Here is a 19010-nt window from a genome sequence, read left to right as displayed (position 1 = left end):
TATTAATTATGTATGTAACTCATCAGAAAATAAAGTGATCAGCTTGAGATTAATACACTTATGATTTTTTAATGCACTTTCCTGGCAGAAAACGAAGACAATTTTCAAAATTAAATGCTTTATACGGTAAACAACTGATGTACATGCATGCTGAAGGGTATTTTCCCTAACATAAATTTTCGACTTATAACTACATGCGCAATATGGGCAGACGCAAAATTAATGAAGATAAAATTTGTTTTTAAGTCACGTGGTGAAAAATATATGAAAAAATAAAGAGTTACTAAAAAAAAAAAGTTACTACAATTTGTAGACCGTGTTATATTGAAACCGTGTTGAACAAGGGTTACTGCAATTTGTAGACTGTGTTATATCAAAACCGCGTTGTATAAGTACTGCGTTATATGAGGGTTATCCGTACTTAATTTGTTTTTCTGTATTCTCTGAAGGTTTTTCCTCCCTACTTAGTGACAAATTAAATTAAACTTGCCAAGAAATATTCTTGTTTAATCATTTATCCAAGTGTAAGCAAACAAATTTTGCATGTAAAGTAGCTTCATGATGAGCTACTTCTATACAGAGGCGGATGACTTCATATCAGGATTAAACAAGAATTTCTTGGCAAGTTTAATTTAAACTGTATTCTCTATATTTTCTAGTTCTTTGGTGCTTGAACTGGTTAACTGACTTAATATCAAACATTAATGTTCATTGGAAAAAAAAAAAAAAATTCAGGACAACTATTTATCTTTAAATTGAATTAGCTAAATTCTTATCTGTAATTTTATAATAGATGTTTTATAGTTTTGGGTGTCTCCATGGCATAATTGGAAGAATAGCAGAAAATTGCACCCTTCAACTGGCAAAGACTGAATTCGATTCTCATCGTGACGAGGGGAATCCTTATATGGGCTATTTCAATTGAAGGTGAGTTATCCGATTTAACTCACCTTCAATTTCATCCTGTGTACAGACAAATTGGCTTTCAGAACACATTAAAAAATTTGTCTGTAAATTTCATGTTTTCATGAAATTTACAGACAAATAATACTACTGTTGGTGATGATGGGAAGTAGATGGTGTTGATGGTAGTAGTGTCACAGTAGGAGATAACGTGAGATGTATTTAGCAAAATAGAGTAGAGTGCCCTCGCATGTGAATCCTTGGATTCCCTGGAGGTTTAATGTAATAATAATAATTATTATGAAAAACTACCATTCTCATGAAATTAGATTTTGAGCCATATCCACAGGTAGATAAGATTCTACTGATACAGTAGGAACTCATCACCAAATTCCTGATATGTACCCTCAAGGGGTGTACAGGATATGATAGTTCATGAAAAATTTACCTCATTACTAACTTCCTAACTACAATTTTCCTCCAAATCAGTCTGTTACTTGGCAAGACACCAACATCATTACCAGATCTTATATTTCTATCGTCTAAGGCCATATCACCTGAGATTAGCTCTGCTAATGCATTCCTGGATGCTGCCAATGTCAAGTTCTTTCCTAATATCCTCGATTTTAATATGATATTGCCATTGATGCTCTGTTAACACTTATAATCTTTCTCAGGACTCTCATATCTGCGGTCTCTAGTCTTTGGTCAAGTGTTTTACTTCTGACCCAGCTCTCAGATCCATAAGTTAAAACTGGTTTGAACACTGTCTTGTATAAGCTAATTTAATGTTCTGACTAATTTCTCTCTTATTCCATATGAATTTATTCAATTGACTTCCTACAATACCAGCTTTGTTGATTCTGTTGTCTATTTCCATATTTAATTTACCATCTTCACTAAAAATCGTGCCATCTTCTTCTTTCGCTATGCCTTATCCCATGTTAAACGGGGTCGGCATTCCCATCTTTTATCTTCTTCTTCCAGATCCAGGGCATCTTCCCGACTCCATCCGTTCTCCCTAAGATCCTCTGCCACCTTATCCCTCCATCTGAGTTTGGGCCTACCTCTTTTCCTCCTTCCCTCCCTCCATCTCCATATGCTCCACTCATTTACCAACATACTTGTCACTCCTTCTTTCTACATGACCGAACCACCTCAATCTGCTTTCTTGTACCTTCTTACCGATCGGTCCCACCTTGATCGTCCCTCTGATGTAGTCATTCCTTATCCGGTCCTTCTTTGTCACACCACTCATCCATCTCAACATCTGCATCTCCACCACCTCCATCTTCCTCTCCTGTGCCTTTGTTATAGACGTCTCTGCACCATGGAGCATCGCTGGCCTCACCACCATCTTATACAGCTTTCCTTTCATCTTACAACTCACTCTCTTGTCGCACAGGACCATGCTTATCATCCACCAGTTCATCCAGCCGCATGTTATTCGGAGCTGTATTTCCTCATCCAGGTCACCATTCCTCTCGACGACTGACCCAAGGTACTTCAATTTCTTCCCTGAAGTCGTATGATCATATCCTCGTCACTCCACATTGACATATATTTGGTCTTTACCCGATTAATTTTCATGCCTCTCTCCTCCAACACCTTTCTTCACTCTTCCAGGGTCTTTTCAAGCTTCTCTCGGGATGATTAGTAGAGAACAATATCATTATCAAACATCATGCTCCCTGGTGCCTCCTTCTTGACGCCCTCCACTAGTACATCCATGGCCAGATCAAAGAGGTAGGGCTCAAAGTTGATCCCTGATGGAGCCCAACGACAATGGGGAACCCCCCCCCCCCTGTCATGCCGACACTAGACCTGACCCGAGTTTTCGCTCCCTCATACATCTCCTTCACCAACCTCACGTACTTTTCCGACACCCCCTTCTTTCTCATACACCTCCATACCTCCTGTCTGGCCACTCTGTCGTACGCCTTTTCCAGGTCTATAAACACCATATGTAGCTCTGCCTACATCTCCCTATATTTCTCCATAAATCGCCTTAGCGCAAATATTGCATCTGTTGTCCCTCTTCCTGGCATAAATCCAAACCACTCCTCACCAATTTTTGTTTCCCGCCGTATCCTTCCTTCAATTACTCTTTCCCATATCTTCAACGTGTGTGACATAAGCTTGATCCCTCTATAGTTGCAACAATCTTGAACATCTCCTTTTCCCTTGTAGATTTGGACGAGAATGCTTTTCCTCCATTCCTCTGGTATCTTTTCCAGTTGGGTTATTTTCCTCGTCAGATCCCATAACATGTCTATGCCCTCACTGCCCAAGCTTCTTCAGGTATCTGGTCCTCACCCACAGCCTTTCAATTCTTCGTTTTTCTCAGTGCCCAATACACTTCCTCCCTGCTTATGTCCTGCACCGATTCTTCGTTTGCCTCTCCATCCTTACACCTCTCTCTTGGATTCTCTTCATTTAGTATATTACGAAAATATTCTTCCCATCATGCCTAAGTAGCTGAAATGTTTTGCTTATTCCACAAGTTCCCCATTCAAAAGACAGTTGACATTTTCAACGATTCTACCTATTTTCATTGTCTTTGTCTTTTTATTGCTGACCTTCATAACATATCTATTACAACAGTCATTCAATTTAGTCAAGGAATCTTGCAAACTTGTAGCGGATTTATTTAGAAGTATAACATCGTCTGCATAAAGCAAAGAGCTGACATTAACATCTCCAATTCTGATATCATGTTTAATACCACTTTCCTTCATAATGTGATCCATATAGATAATGAATAACAGAGGGGATAATGTACATCCTTGTCTCACACCAGATTTAACATTAAACCATCTTCCTGTACTTCCTTCAATACTAACTGCTGACTTGCAACTCAAATAAAGACTAAGTATTCTTGATATAATGGCCCACTGACACCATATAACTGTAGTGTATTGAATAACTTCTCTATTGGCACCTTGTTGTATGCCTTTTCCAAATCGACAAAACTTAAATACAGATCTTTGTTATATTTCCATGCTTTCTCAACTAATTGTCGTAAAGTGAATATCTGATCCTGACAGCCTCTATTTGGCCTGAATCCAGCTTGTTCTTCACCAAGCTTTTCTTCCACAATTCTTCTCAACCGTTTCTCAAGTATACTGGCATAAATCTTGCCAGAAACATTCAGTAGGGAAATACCTCTGTAATTCTCACATTCGGTTTTATTTCCCTTTTTATATATGGGTACTATTAGAGCTCTACTCCAATCATCAGGAATTCGTCTCTCTGTCCAGGCTTTCTGAAGTATGCAGTGCAGCTATTGTAAGACTTTTATACCACCATACTTCAGCATTTCTGGTCAAATATCATCTACTCCTGCTGCCTTTCCACTTTTCAAGCCTTTGATGGCGTTTTCTTTTCAAGTATGGATATGTATTCCTGACTGCATGCCTGGTCAGTGTTTTTTATCACTGTGCTGTCATCACTGCTTATTTCATTTAGCAGTTTTTCAAAGTAATTACTCCATACTTCAAGGATATCTTTTTCTCCTGTTTTCATGTCACCTTTATCATCTCTAACTCCTTTTACAGCACTTACACTCTTTCCTCCATTTCTAAGCTTCTTCAACAACCTCCAGAATATCTTACCACCTTCTTGATATTTATTTTCTATGTTCTTGCCAAAGTCCTCCCATGACTTTTGTTTAGCTAGTTTTACACAGTATTCAGCTTTCTTACATTTGTCTCTGTATTCTCTAAGAGCACAAGCTGACTTATTTGCCAGGAACTTTGATATGCTTTCTTCTTTTCCTTCACTGCCTCTTTAATCTCCTGTGTCCACAATGGAGCTCTGATTTTTCTATCCCTGCAAACAACCTCACCATATGCCTCTCTGGCTGAATGAATCAGAATTTTCTTCAAGGTTTACCACTGAATCTCCAAGGTGTGGTTCTTGTTGTGAAACGCTTTCATTTTTTCTTCAATAATCTTTGTGTATTTTAGTTTACAGTTTACATTTGAGAGCTGCTCAACTTTTATTCGCTTTAAAACTTTCTTACATGTCATTCTTTTCAATAGGAAATTCAATTTTATCCTGATCAAGACTAAATAGTGATCACTTCCAATTTTAAATCCTCTGTACACTCTGGAGTCCTGCACCAGGGAGAAAACATCACTATCAACAATAACATAGTCAATAAGACTTTTCTTATTCTTTGCCTCTTCTCTCCATGTGAATTTGTGCACATTTTTATGTTGGAACATGGTATTAGTAATAACCAGTCCATGTCCTGAGCAAAAATCCAACAGGTATTTGCCATTATTATTAGCTTTGCTCTTTTCTCAAAATTTTCCCAAAACATTTTTGTATGTCTGACAATCACTTATTATAACTAATATTTAAGGAATTGACAGCGTATACTAGAAATATAGATTAAATAAACTTTAATTTATACTTTCCGATATTTCGGCGAACGTCACGTTGCCATCTTCTTGGGAACTTACTACTAAGACACGTGCACACAAGTACTAATAACAGCAAATGAGACTAAAGCTAGGAAGCTAGCATTTTCCTAAAGGCCTCATGGTGCCCCCTGGCGGGCTATATTGGTAGTTCTTGGCCTTTGGGCTGAAGTTCTTCTGATAAACGTTTCCCAAATTTGGGGCAGTCTCATGCATCCAAATTTGTTGAGGTTTGGCATGTTCCTAAGGGCCGAGGCTGATTCCATGAATAGTCTTTCATACTTGAACTTGCTGCGGTGTATTACTGTGGCTTTCTTCCATCTTATTCTGTGGCGAGTATCCAGAGCGTGGTCTGCAAGCCCAGAGTGGCTGTACTGGTGAAATCGGATGTAATCCTTGTGTTCTGAGATTCTGATATTTGCTGTCCTGCCTGTTTGGCCAAAGTAGGACAGTTTACAGCTGCAAGGGACCTGGTATACACCAGGTAGGTCTAGGGGGAGTGGTTGGTCTTTGGTGGAGCGGATAAGGGATGCCAGTTTTCTATGTGGTCTGTAACAAGTGGTCAAGTCATGTTTTTTTAGGATTTTATTGATTTTTTCCGAGGTGCCTCGGATGTAGGGAATGGTGATGGATTTAGAGTAATCTTTATTGTGAAGGGGAGGGGTGGTGGGTTGTGGATAACTGGGTTAAGTATTTTTTGAATTTTTTGGAGGGGGTAGCCGTTGGCTGAGAAAGTGTCACGGATGTGATTTAGTTCAGTGGTTAGGGCTTGATCATTAGAACAGATTATTTTTGCCCTGTTGAATAATGTTTTAATAACTCCATATTGTTGTGAGGGGGGGTGGTGGGATTGTTGGTGAATGTATCTGCCTGTATGGGTGGGTTTTCTATAAACTGAGAAAACCAAGGTTCCATCAGGTTGGCGGGTGACTAGTGTGTCTAGGAAGGGGAGGTTATTGTTTTCCTCTTTTTCCAGGGTGAATTTGATTCTAGGGTGTTGGTTGTTTAAGTGTGTTAGGAAGGAGAGGAGTGAATCTGGGCCATGTGGCCAAATAGCGAAGACATCATCAACGTAGCGAAGCCATATGGTAGGTTTTTGTGGGGCTGAGTTTAAGGCTTTCTCTTCAAACGTCTCCATGAAGAAGTTGGCCAAGGGTGGGGAAAGTGGTGAACCCATGGCTGTCTCCTCTATCTGTTTGTAGAATTTTTCCTGCCAAACGAAATAGCCTGAGTTCATTGTAAACTGAAATAGGGCTGAGATATCGGGAGGAAATTTAGCTTGGATTAGCTCTAAGGTTTCTTTGAGGGGGACATTCGTGAATAGGGAGGAGACATCAAAACTGACCATTATGTCATTATGTTGGAGTGTAAGGTTTTCTATACTGGCTTTGAAGTGGGCTGAGTTTTTTATGTGTGATGGTGTATTGCCAGTATAGTGTGAGAGCGCTTTGGCTAAATGCTTGGCTAGTTTGTAAGTGGGGGAATCAATGCCATCCACTATGGGACGTAATGGCACATTTTCTTTGTGTATTTTTGGGAGCCCATAGATGCGGGGGGGGTCTAGAGTTATAGGGTTTTAGTCTGTTGGTAATCTCCACAGGCCAAGAAGTGACCTTCTTAAGGAGCCTATGGAGTTTTCTAATTTGTGAGTTGGTGAACCGCGTGTAGCGGTAATTCATCTCACAGAAAGCTCTCCGTATTTACAAACCGCGCTAGCCAGGCATTACTAAGGGAGCAAATTACCGCTACACGCGGTTCTCTAGCCGACATAAACAGAGCTATTTCAACGCTAGAAAATTAGCTTTCACTTACGCTGAATCACGAGCTTTGGTCGATCCTACATGACGTCTCGTGTACGGCAGCTAAAAAAGAATTTGAACGAGTACGGAGCCGACATATCAACAAGTTTGATAAATTAATAAAGAACTCGGCGTCCAAACCTAAACTACAAACCAACACTGTTGTTAACCTTTCGTCAGCTACCTTAAAGCCAGAAGCACTCCACGCTCTGTCACATGGTCACAACTTCGCCATTGCTCCTAAGAAATTACCGGCCGAGGAAATAATGATCCAAATTGAACGCGGGATTCGCCAACTTCCACACCACATCGCCAACGATATTAGATTGGATGTAGCCTGTGTTCTCAATAAAGCAAAACCTCCAAAATCCAACATATCCATTACTGAATACAAGGCACTACAAGAATTGAAGAGAAACAAAAAAATAGTGATCACCAAAGCGGATAAGGGGAACGCCACTGTGGTACTCAATCTTAAAGACTACACAGGTAAGCTCAAGGCTTTATTATTAGATCGTTCCACTTACCTCCCCATTGATTACAATCCCACCAACTCACAAATTAGAAAACTCCATAGGCTCCTTAAGAAGGTCACTTCTTGGCCTGTGGAGATTACCAACAGACTAAAACCCTATAACTCTAGACCCCCCCCGCATATATGGGCTCCCAAAAATACACAAAGAAAATGTGCCATTACGTCCCATAGTGGATGGCATTGATTCCCCCACTTACAAACTAGCCAAGCATTTAGCCAAAGCGCTCTCACACTATACTGGCAATACACCATCACACATAAAAAACTCAGCCCACTTCAAAGCCAGTATAGAAAACCTTACACTCCAACATAATGACATAATGGTCAGTTTTGATGTCTCTTCCCTATTCACGAATGTCCCCCTCAAAGAAACCTTAGAGCTAATCCAAGCTAAATTTCCTCCTGATATCTCAGCCCTATTTCAGTTTACAATGAACTCAGGCTATTTCGTTTGGCAGGAAAAATTCTACAAACAGATAGAGGAGACAGCCATGGGTTCACCACTTTCCCCACCCTTGGCCAACTTCTTCATGGAGACGTTTGAAGAGAAAGCCTTAAACTCAGCCCCACAAAAACCTACCATATGGCTTCGCTACGTTGATGATGTCTTCGCTATTTGGCCACATGGCCCAGATTCACTCCTCTCCTTCCTAACACACTTAAACAACCAACACCCTAGAATCAAATTCACCCTGGAAAAAGAGGAAAACAATAACCTCCCCTTCCTAGACACACTAGTCACCCGCCAACCTGATGGAACCTTGGTTTTCTCAGTTTATAGAAAACCCACCCATACAGGCAGATACATTCACCAACAATCCCACCACCCCCCCTCACAACAATATGGAGTTATTAAAACATTATTCAACAGGGCAAAAATAATCTGTTCTAATGATCAAGCCCTAACCACTGAACTAAATCACATCCGTGACACTTTCTCAGCCAACGGCTACCCCCTCCAAAAAATTCAAAAAATACTTAACCCAGTTATCCACAACCCACCACCCCTCCCCTTCACAATAAAGATTACTCTAAATCCATCACCATTCCCTACATCCGAGGCACCTCGGAAAAAATCAATAAAATCCTAAAAAAACATGACTTGACCACTTGTTACAGACCACATAGAAAACTGGCATCCCTTATCCGCTCCACCAAAGACCAACCACTCCCCCTAGACCTACCTGGTGTATACCAGGTCCCTTGCAGCTGTAAACTGTCCTACTTTGGCCAAACAGGCAGGACAGCAAATATCAGAATCTCAGAACACAAGGATTACATCCGATTTCACCAGTACAGCCACTCTGGGCTTGCAGACCACGCTCTGGATACTCGCCACAGAATAAGATGGAAGAAAGCCACAGTAATACACCGCAGCAAGTTCAAGTATGAAAGACTATTCATGGAATCAGCCTCGGCCCTTAGGAACATGCCAAACCTCAACAAATTTGGATGCATGAGACTGCCCCAAATTTGGGAAACGTTTATCAGAAGAACTTCAGCCCAAAGGCCAAGAACTACCAATATAGCCCGCCAGGGGGCACCATGAGGCCTTTAGGAAAACGCTAGCTTCCTAGCTTTAGTCTCATTTGCTGTTATTAGTACTTGTGTGCACGTGTCTTAGTAGTAAGTTCCCAAGAAGATGGCAACGTGACGTTCGCCGAAATATCGGAAAGTATAAATTAAAGTTTATTTAATCTATATTTCTAGTATACGCTGTCAATTCCTTAAATATTAGTTATCATGTTTATCCAGCATATAAGCCTCTCAACAAGAATAATCACTTATTACTCTGCTATTTAGATCCCCAACAAGGACCAACTTTTCCTTTTTCATTGTGTCAGTAGCTTTCTCTAGAGCCATAAAAAATTCCTCGGCTTCTACCATACTAGAGCCTTCTGTGGGACAATAGGCACAAATAAGTCTCATTGTCCAGTTCCCCATTCTGATATTTGCCCAAATCACTCTACTTGAGACTGCCTGCCACAAGAAGATAAGCCTCGTATTTTGTGTTGAATACTATGGCTACTCCTTCTTTTCCTTGATTGTCATTGCCTGAATATAACATTTTGTATTTATTGCTCAAAAAGATCTCACCAGTTTTTGTCTTTTTTGTTTCAGTCACCCCTATTATGTCGATCTGGTACTTATCTAATTCCTCAGCTAGCTCCATTTCTTTGCCATTCAGGCTTTTTATGTTGATAGTGCCGATCTTTAACTCTAGTGATGTTGAGTTGGAGTGTGCTTTCAGATTTGTTCCAGTAGCTGATTTTTCGCTGTTCGCCCTGGTTCCCTGGCGAAAACAACGGGGGCCTTGTTTAACCAGGCGACGGCCCAGCTGGCATGAAATTTTGTCATGTTGTACCATCATTTTATATATTGGTTTAAGCCAATAAGAATACAATTTGGTCGGCTAAATCCCAAATTGCCAGCCCATCCCCATTCGTTCAGTATCCAGGTAGATACTCAACAGGGTGCATCACGAGAAGGTGAGGATTGGACATTAGGTCAGAAGTCCTGGTCGGTTCTCTGCATTCCTTTAAAGGCTATGTGGAGGTCTCCTCTCAGTTATACACCTTTGACCCTTAAGCACCCCACAGTAGGAACTGGATAATTTTAATTCCCTGAGCTCCTATTTACTGCTATTCTAGACAAGTTCATCAGCTGAGGGAAGGCTTAGAATAAGTTCCTCTCATCAAAAAATAAAAGAATTAGCTAACCTTCAGATTCTTACTGATTAAAAAGATATCTATATGGCCATTCTAAGAATAACAATATGAGCTCAATATATAATCTTTCTCTTACATTAATATGTCTTCTCACAATTAAATTTGTTGTCGAGAGATTCAATTAATATTCAGAAATAAGGAATACAGTATTTAGCTGAAAGTTCTGTAGTTTAACTATTTATGAAATTTTTTATACTCTATATTTTAATACTGTAAAAAAAAAACATGAGTTATCTGGAAGAAGAAGACAAAAAACAGGTGAGGTGCTAAATGATAAATATAAAGTGGGACATATTTTGACAAAAGTAATCAGGGACAGAAAAGAGGGCCTGTAAAATATTCAGCACTAAACATGAAGTTCTTTGAATGAAAGATGATTGAAGACTGTGCAGCTAGAAGGAGACAGCTACAATTTCCTCAACTTTTGGAAGTTAAATAAAAACTATTCCAAAAAAAAAAAAAAAAAATTTAAGACTGTTACTTGAAACATTTTGCCAACATAAAATATTCATATAAATACACCTTTGAGTACTGTTATTAAGGTAAAATCCTTTTTCCTCAGAGCTGGATGAATTTTCAAAATTTGGGACCCCCCCGTTTTGCATCAAATTAAGGTAAATAATTAAAATAAATAACAAATATATGATTATTTAATTATGATTATGTAATTCTGATTATCCACCTAAATCAGAATTATGGAAAAGCAAGTTAACTGCATTAAAATCATCAATAAATAGCCAGCAGACATCATTGAAAACGTTCAGTATGGGAGCCAACACAACAAATGAAGTTGATTTAGTCTCATGCTAAACACCCACATTCTGATGATCAATTTGTTAAGGATATAGATCAAGTTGTTGCAGTGATAGATCCAAATAACACAAAACTTCAGCAACTAATAGCACAAACAACTGCTTCACGAACACTGCCTGCAACACAGAACACACACATCACAATCACGTGATCACAAGCCACGGCCATAAAACTAACATTGTCAGCACCAGCTTGTACGATTACTGATTCTCCAGCATAATTCTTCTGTAATCCTTGCTGATTTGAAATTTCATTAATCCCTAAATCTAGCATTAAAATTACTATTTAAATTCTTAAATCATGCTAAACACCCATATTCATCATCATCAGAATATGGGTGTTTAGCATGAGCAATATTCCATGATATAACTAAACCAATTTCATTCGTCCTATTGGCTCCCATACTGAATGCTGTCTTCTGGCCAATTATTGTTGATTTTAACACAGTTAACTTGTTTTTCTGTAATTCTGATTCAGGTGGATAATCACATGAAATGTTTTTGTGATTTGTTTCATAGTGGGACATAATGCAGGATTAACTGCACTTATGAAAAGTGATCCCAGCTTTCTTGTTCACTGCATCATTCATCATGAACACCTGGCAGCCAGATATTTTAAGCATGAAGATATTATGAAATCTGTTCTTGAAATTATCAATTTCATATGCTTAAATGGGAAGATCCAATGACAGTTCAAAAATTTTATTGAAGAACTGGAGCATGAAGATAAACCCAATAATGTATTTCTTTTTCTGCATCGTGAGGTCTTAAATAGGTTTGTGAATCTGTTGGAGCCTATTATTATTTTTCTTGAAGAAAAGAAAAGATTTTATCCTCAACTGGAAAATGATGAACGGATGCAAGATCTAATGTTCTTTACTGATATAAATAATCATCTACAAACTCTCAACTTGGCATTCCATTGAAAAGATAAGATTGTTTCTAATCTTATCTTTCTCAGAGACAATTTTCAGCATTCAGAATAAAATAAGTTTTTCAAAGAGAGATATTGTCAAGAAATTTCAGTCGCTTTCCCAGTCTCAAAAGAAGAATAAATACATTCCCTGATATTGAAATAAAAGACCACAAACCAGAAGAATACAGAGATAAATTACAATAACTGTTTGATAATTTCATAGACAGGTTTGAGGACTTGCAGAAGCTGAACCTGCTTTGCCTTTCTTCTAAATTCATTCATGGTTGATGTGATCAATGACGGTTGTCCAATTCTCTAGTTACAGAATCATCTGCTGTGAAAATGGAACTAGGAGAATTAAAGGAAGACCTCAGTCTAAAGATGATCCATAAATCCCAGTCTACAATTGAGTTCTGGAAGCAAGTTCTGGAAATAAAATACCCTAAACTGAAGCAAACCAGTATGTGTGTATGACTCATTTCAATTTTCAGCACAATATACTGCTGTGAATTACTCTGTTGAAGTTTATGAAGTCAAAGTATCATGCAATCCCTGCAAATCAACACCTGACAGAGCTAATTCGTACATCCTTGACAACATATCAGCCAGATTTTCAATGACTCACAAGACCTCTACTACAATAAATAGCTAGATAATTGTACCAATGGCTGTTTGTGTCATAAAAATATTACAATAAGACTATAATTTCGTAATGCAGTGTCTGATTAAAATATCTCTAATTTTATTTGTTTATATATTTTCCTCCATGTTTTGACCAGATATTTACTAAGATAAATAAATATCATTAAAAATATCTGTTTTTGCCACTTTTAATTTTATTTTTGGCAGTCTCATTTAAAGTCAGGTTCCATAAAGGCTTTAACACACAATTGATCATATTCATGCAGTAAAACAAATAACAGAAAAAGCAGAAGAAAACCAATTGCCTCTCTGTTTAGCCTTTATTGATTATGAAAAAGCATTTGATTCCATCAAAACTAATGCAATAATCTAAGCACTCCAGAATCAGGGAGTTCCTGGAGAATATATGAACCTCCTTCTCCAGGAAATATATCACATTGCAACAGCAACAATCAAACTTTACACGAGTAGCAATAAAATATCAATTGAAAAAGTGTCCAACAAGGAGACTCTCTATCGCCCAAAATCTTTAAAGCAGTCCTTCAAGAAATATTTAATAATATAAACTGGACAAACCTTGGTATAAAAATTAATAACAGAAACTCAACACACCTAAGATATGCAGATGATATCATAATTTTTTCAAGCACTCCAGAAGATCTTAATATAATGATAGAAGACTTATATCATGAAAGCAGAAAAGTTGGTCTAAAAATAGACAGAGAAATAAAACTAAAATCATGTTTAATCATTTTATAACACCAAAAAACATAATAATAGAAAAAAATTTCTTGGAAAGAGTCTCTTCATATACATATTTAGGTCATCTCATTGATCTAAACTGCGGACTCCAAAAGGAAATAAATAGAAGAGTTCAACTTGCCTGGAGTGCATTCAGAAAATTGAAAAGCATTTTTCAAAACAATGATGTCCACTCTGTTTAAAAAGGAAGACATTTAACCAGTGTATACTTCCAGTCATCACATATGGTTGTGAAACTTGGTCGCTAACAAAAGCACTGACAAATAAACTAGTAACAACTCAAAGAAAAATGGAGAGGCTGATGCTAGGCATCACATTAAAAGATAAGAAGCGAAACACCTGGATAAGAAGCCAGACTCACATAACTGACATCATTCTGCACCACAAGCAACTAAAATGGAAATAGGCTGGACATCTATCCAGAAGAGAAGATGAGTGATGGACCACCATACTAATGAATTCCAAAAGAATGAGGCCAAGGACGTTCTAAAAGAAGGTGGAGTGATGAATTGTCAAATTTTGTTGGGAAAAATTGGTCAACCATTGCCAAGAACAGAGAAAGGTGAAAGGAACTGGAGGAGGCCTTTGTCCAGCAATGTACAGAAAATGGCTGAAAAGAAGTAGTAGTCTCATTTAATGTTCATGAAATGAATTTGTATATTTTTCTTAGATGTTTCCACATTTCATTATTGTATTAAATAAGCTCAATATAATTAAAACAATGATCAGTCAGGATTTTGGAAACATTTGGCACATATATGTGTGCGTGTACTTGGTGATTTTTGAAACCAATACAGATTAACAGTTTAAAAACTACATACATGAATAAATATTATTATGTATATGTATTTCTTAATATTTGTATAAAGTTTTTGTGAAGATTCATGTTCCAGTCAATGCTCGGAACTCTACATTTAACATGTCAGCTGATGAATGGCGATTTTTGTATATTATCCTTTGTATCACCTTTCGGTCATGTTTGGTGAGTGTGGTGGTCATCCACTAGAGGTAGCACTTGCAGTTGACTTTCTGCAGTTCCATCTCAGTATGATATCACTGATTGTTTACCTAGGACGGACAAATTTGTCAACAATTTGCCAAACATACAGGCCTGCAACATGGCATCCTATCGTAATGCCTCTTTCCAACTACAACAGCTTCCATCTCACCAAAAACACAGTTGCACCAACTGGGGAGCATCATATTCCTCCAGTTTATACCAGCTGTAAACATATGATCATTACATGGCACATAATGCACCTTACCCATAACAGTGTCCATTGGCTTGTTTTCCAAGCAGTGTGTGTATATATGTGTGTGTTTATACACCACATACATATATAAAACTTGAAATAATTTTGAATTACACTTGAGATATTCGATATTATCAAGGCAAATGCTAATTTTAGAAATACATTTCTACCAAAAAAAAAGGTGCAACTACTATGATCTTTGTGAAAATGCAACTGCCTAAAGTGGAAGCAGTATACATTCACTAAAGCTAGTTGCTGGCAGCAGTTTATGCAAATGCAGACACTGTCTGGTGTGAATGTTAAGGATACTGCTATTACCAAGAGTAGTAAGATGCTCACTAGTTAATGTTTGTTACCTTGGTGGGATTCATTAATAATATGAAACTGATTTCTGATAAAATTCAAAATAGTTCTGATAAAAACGGTTTTCAAAAGCACTGCTTTGCAATGATTTAAATAACACAGGATTTATTACAATTATCATTTATTACTTTTCTGTTCACTAGAAATTAAATATATCATTTATACCTTGAAAACCAGTAGGTGATGGGGTTGGTTGATAAGGGGAATAGGTATGATCTGAACTGTACATCCCTGTACTTCCTGGTGTTTGTGGAGTATAAGGTCCCTGTGGGGTTTCAGGCTGGTAGCCAGGAGTTGCATGGTTATAACTTGGAGATGGAGAAGGTTCATCAAAATGATAATCCTCAAAATCACCAGATCTGAAAGAAAATAAATGTGAAAATTTACAGTGTAGCTTAAATAATGAATAATAGACAAACAATGTTATGTAAATGAGTATGATATAACATCTGAAGAATAACTCCTAAGATAATAACTGGAAAGTTTCAGCAAGAGATACTACACTAATAAATAAGGACTAAATGTCAAAACTGACCATGATGTCAGTAGGCTACAAGAATAAGTTTTCAATTTTTGTGAGAAATTCTGATGCAGTTTTCATAGAAAGAGCATGAGGGGGTCTGTAGTTAATTTATATCATATCTTAGCATTTCATATGTTGTCACTCTAGTGAGTGGCTCATGTCGATTGAAGAGAAAAACAATTCATTGGTGTTGCTCCACCTTTTGTATTCTACTGTGCACTCATGATCTCTTAGATTCAAATTGAAATATCTTTACATTTATTAATTTCTTGTGTCTATGTGTTTCTATACCATTACTATACCATGAAAAATTCATGAATGAATGAATGGTTTAAAAAAAAACAAGGGGAACTAAATTAACTTTTATGTATAGGTACATAAAGCAACAAATGTCTAATCAAAGGAACTCTAATTTAATATATAATTTAATTGCTTTTACAATTAACTTCATTTCATATGCAGGAGAGAATTCCATTTTAAAACAATATGATTACTGAGGGTTCTATGACCAATGTGATTTTAAAATCAGAAATGGTAATAATATAATCAAGCAAAGAGTAGGATATGAACAGGAATTATATAAAAACACTAAAATTCTCATGTTCAAACCTATTAGTAGTGAGTACAAGTAATTCTATTATCTAGCTAAGTAAAATGGGATAAAATAGAATAAAAATTTATAAGCCCTTCAAACTGCTGCAGGGCACTGTTCTTTGAAAATGTAAGCAATATGAAATTACATTCCATGCATAGCTAAATTACCAGAAAAAAAAAAAAAAAATTAAAGCTTTATTCTACTTTTACATTAATGATGTGATATGTAAAAATTCTCAGTATGATTATTTTTTACTTTTTGCTTACTTGATTGACACTACTTTAGTCCTCCTAAAAAAAGTATGTCTTGATAAGTGGATGTACTCCTAAAATTGCAGGTATTTTCATTTTCTAACGAGTGTCTAAGCTGAAGAAATGAAAATAACAGAATGTAACAGAATGGGTTAAATTTTTTTTTGTAGCCACCTATCAAGAGTATCGCTCACAAAAATTTTATTTGGTTTCCACACATAACTTTTTTTTTTGGGGGGGGGGGGAAGAGGCTCACAGTGGTAGAGCATGGGGAAAAGAATACTTGACACATCTACCTATCTATCATGAAAAAAATTAGTTTTATCTGGAAATGAAAATAAAAAATCAAAAAGTACATACCTTGAGTATTAATAATCAAAATTTGGACAATTTGGAAATAAGCTGTGATTAATTTTAAAGCTGCCTGAAACTGAAAATTCTGTAGATCCAGTGAATAAAAATAACCATCATAATTAACAGGATGCCAGAAAAATGCTTTAAAAAATTTCATCCATCAGGGTGAGAAAATAACTTATTTTCAAGTTATGCAGTGCCCTGATCATTTCATTTGGAATGACATAAGATATAGGAAAAATCTTACTTTGTTCATATGAGTATACAGGAGATATGAGACAGAAAGAGATTAACTTACACACAACTAAATTAGTCAAAACACTAAATCTAAGACAGTGTTTTCTAATCAATTTTTATTTATAGATCTGAGCAAGGTTAGAAATAAAAAAGTTAACCAAAGACTAGAGACCACAGCATACTGTGGTCTCCAGTCTTTTTATCAGAACTCATAAGTTCTGATAAAAATCAGGTGAGTGAAGCCTTCAATGGCAGAAACTTGATATGGTTAACATGTGATCGAAGCAAATCAAAGACACTGGTGGTCATGTAAACAGACGGAGAGGAGAAGTTAGAAAAACAAGTATCTGTTGCCAGAATGGCAAGAAAAATACCCAGAGAAAGAATTTCAGAAGACTTAAACGTAAGTTGTTACAATATGGGAGTCCTCACAGACAATGTCTTAATTTGGAGGGAAATTGTCGACATGAAGTTAGTAATGACGTAAACAATTTGTGTGTCACTATCATAATATCTTGTATACCCCCTGATAGTACACATCAGGAATTTGATGATGATTATTTTGATTAATACACAGTGTGAAGAGATGCAGAAACCATAATATCATTCCTAAGTTTCTTATTTTGAGAGAACAATTCCATTCAAGACGAGCTAAGCATATATACTTCAAAACATCTTTGGCACTTTTATGTGAGCGGATACAAAATATCAGATTTGAACTAAACCAAATAGACATACAATGCTATCAGATTTACGAGGATATCTCCAGTACTTTAGACCAAAACCAAATAAAAAAATTTAATATTCTTTACGAAAAACATTTTCGGTCAAAACCTGCTTTACCGGACAACACGGTGATATGTAATTTATCTGATCACATTCTATCAAAACGGAAGTGAGTATACTCAAAAAAGGCTTCAATTTTTCTATTACCCCCGATCTAATTCCTAAAGTGGACATCTTATGCAGTGTAGAAAAGGCCGTTTCATCGCTACCAGAGCCCATAGCTAATGATCTCAGACTAAAAAGCAGTATCATTCTCTCTTCTGCAAGAGCTCCCCACAAAAACATCACTCCTCCAGAGAAAAGAGCTATGTTTAGGTTAAAGAAAGATAAAGAAATCATCATATTAAAAGCCGATAAAGGTAACTGTATGGTTATCTTAAACACTAGTGATTACAAAGATAAGATTGCCAACTTACTATCTGATACATCTACTTAACGTGTTCTAGATTCGGACCCCACTTTAAAAGAATCATAATGATACCAACGATTTATTATGTAATATGGATAGCTGGCCAACAGATTTCAAACGAAGATTGAAGTCTGTGCATCCACTGACGTTGAGACTATATGGCTCTCCAAAAGTTCACAAAAATGGTATACCGTTACGTCCCATTGTTGACAGTATTAATTTGCCTACTTATTTATTATCTAAACACCTTGAAAGTCTCCTCAAAGCACACATCTGCAATTCAGATACTTATATACAAAACTCACAACATTTCGTGGAGAAATTAAAAAACATCTTGATATCCAAGACAGTTCTTTTAGCAAGCCTGGATGTTACATCTTTATTCCCCAACATTCCAGTAGAAGAAGTGATCGATATTTTAGGAAGCTTATTCCCTCAAGACATCACTTCTTTATTCCATCATTGTTTAACATCTAACTTTTTCCTATGGAATAAAACTATTTATCAGCAATTAACAGGCCTTGCAATGGGAAGCCCTCTTTCACCACTGTGTGCAGATCTCTTTATGGAGAAATTTGAAAATAAAATTTTATCTCAACTAGACCCTAAACCCACAGTTTGGTGGAGATACATTGATGATATTTTTATCATTTTAAAAATACAGAAAAGGATCTGTTCGATTTTCTAAGCAAGATTAACTCTTTTCATCAAAAA

General features: G+C 36.8%; 1 protein-coding gene across 1 annotated transcript in view; it reads right to left on the bottom strand.

The window, feature by feature from the left end:
* Positions 1-19010, bottom strand: part of Spt5 (Transcription elongation factor subunit Spt5) — a 428434-nt gene that overhangs the window by 36839 nt on the left and 372585 nt on the right. Inside the window, 1 exon segment of the mRNA XM_090408290.1 lies at positions 15307-15500. Within this exon segment, the coding sequence (XP_090264416.1) occupies positions 15307-15500 (194 nt within the window).

The sequence above is a fragment of the Typopeltis vanoorti genome, chromosome 18 (genome assembly GCF_054136105.1).
Source record: "Typopeltis vanoorti isolate ZY-2024b chromosome 18, IOZ_Tvanoo_1.0, whole genome shotgun sequence".
In the NCBI taxonomy this organism is placed as follows: Eukaryota; Metazoa; Arthropoda; class Arachnida; order Uropygi; family Thelyphonidae; genus Typopeltis; species Typopeltis vanoorti.
The sequence above is the reverse complement of the archived record's forward strand: the minus strand, read 5'-3'. Positions and strand labels throughout refer to the sequence as shown.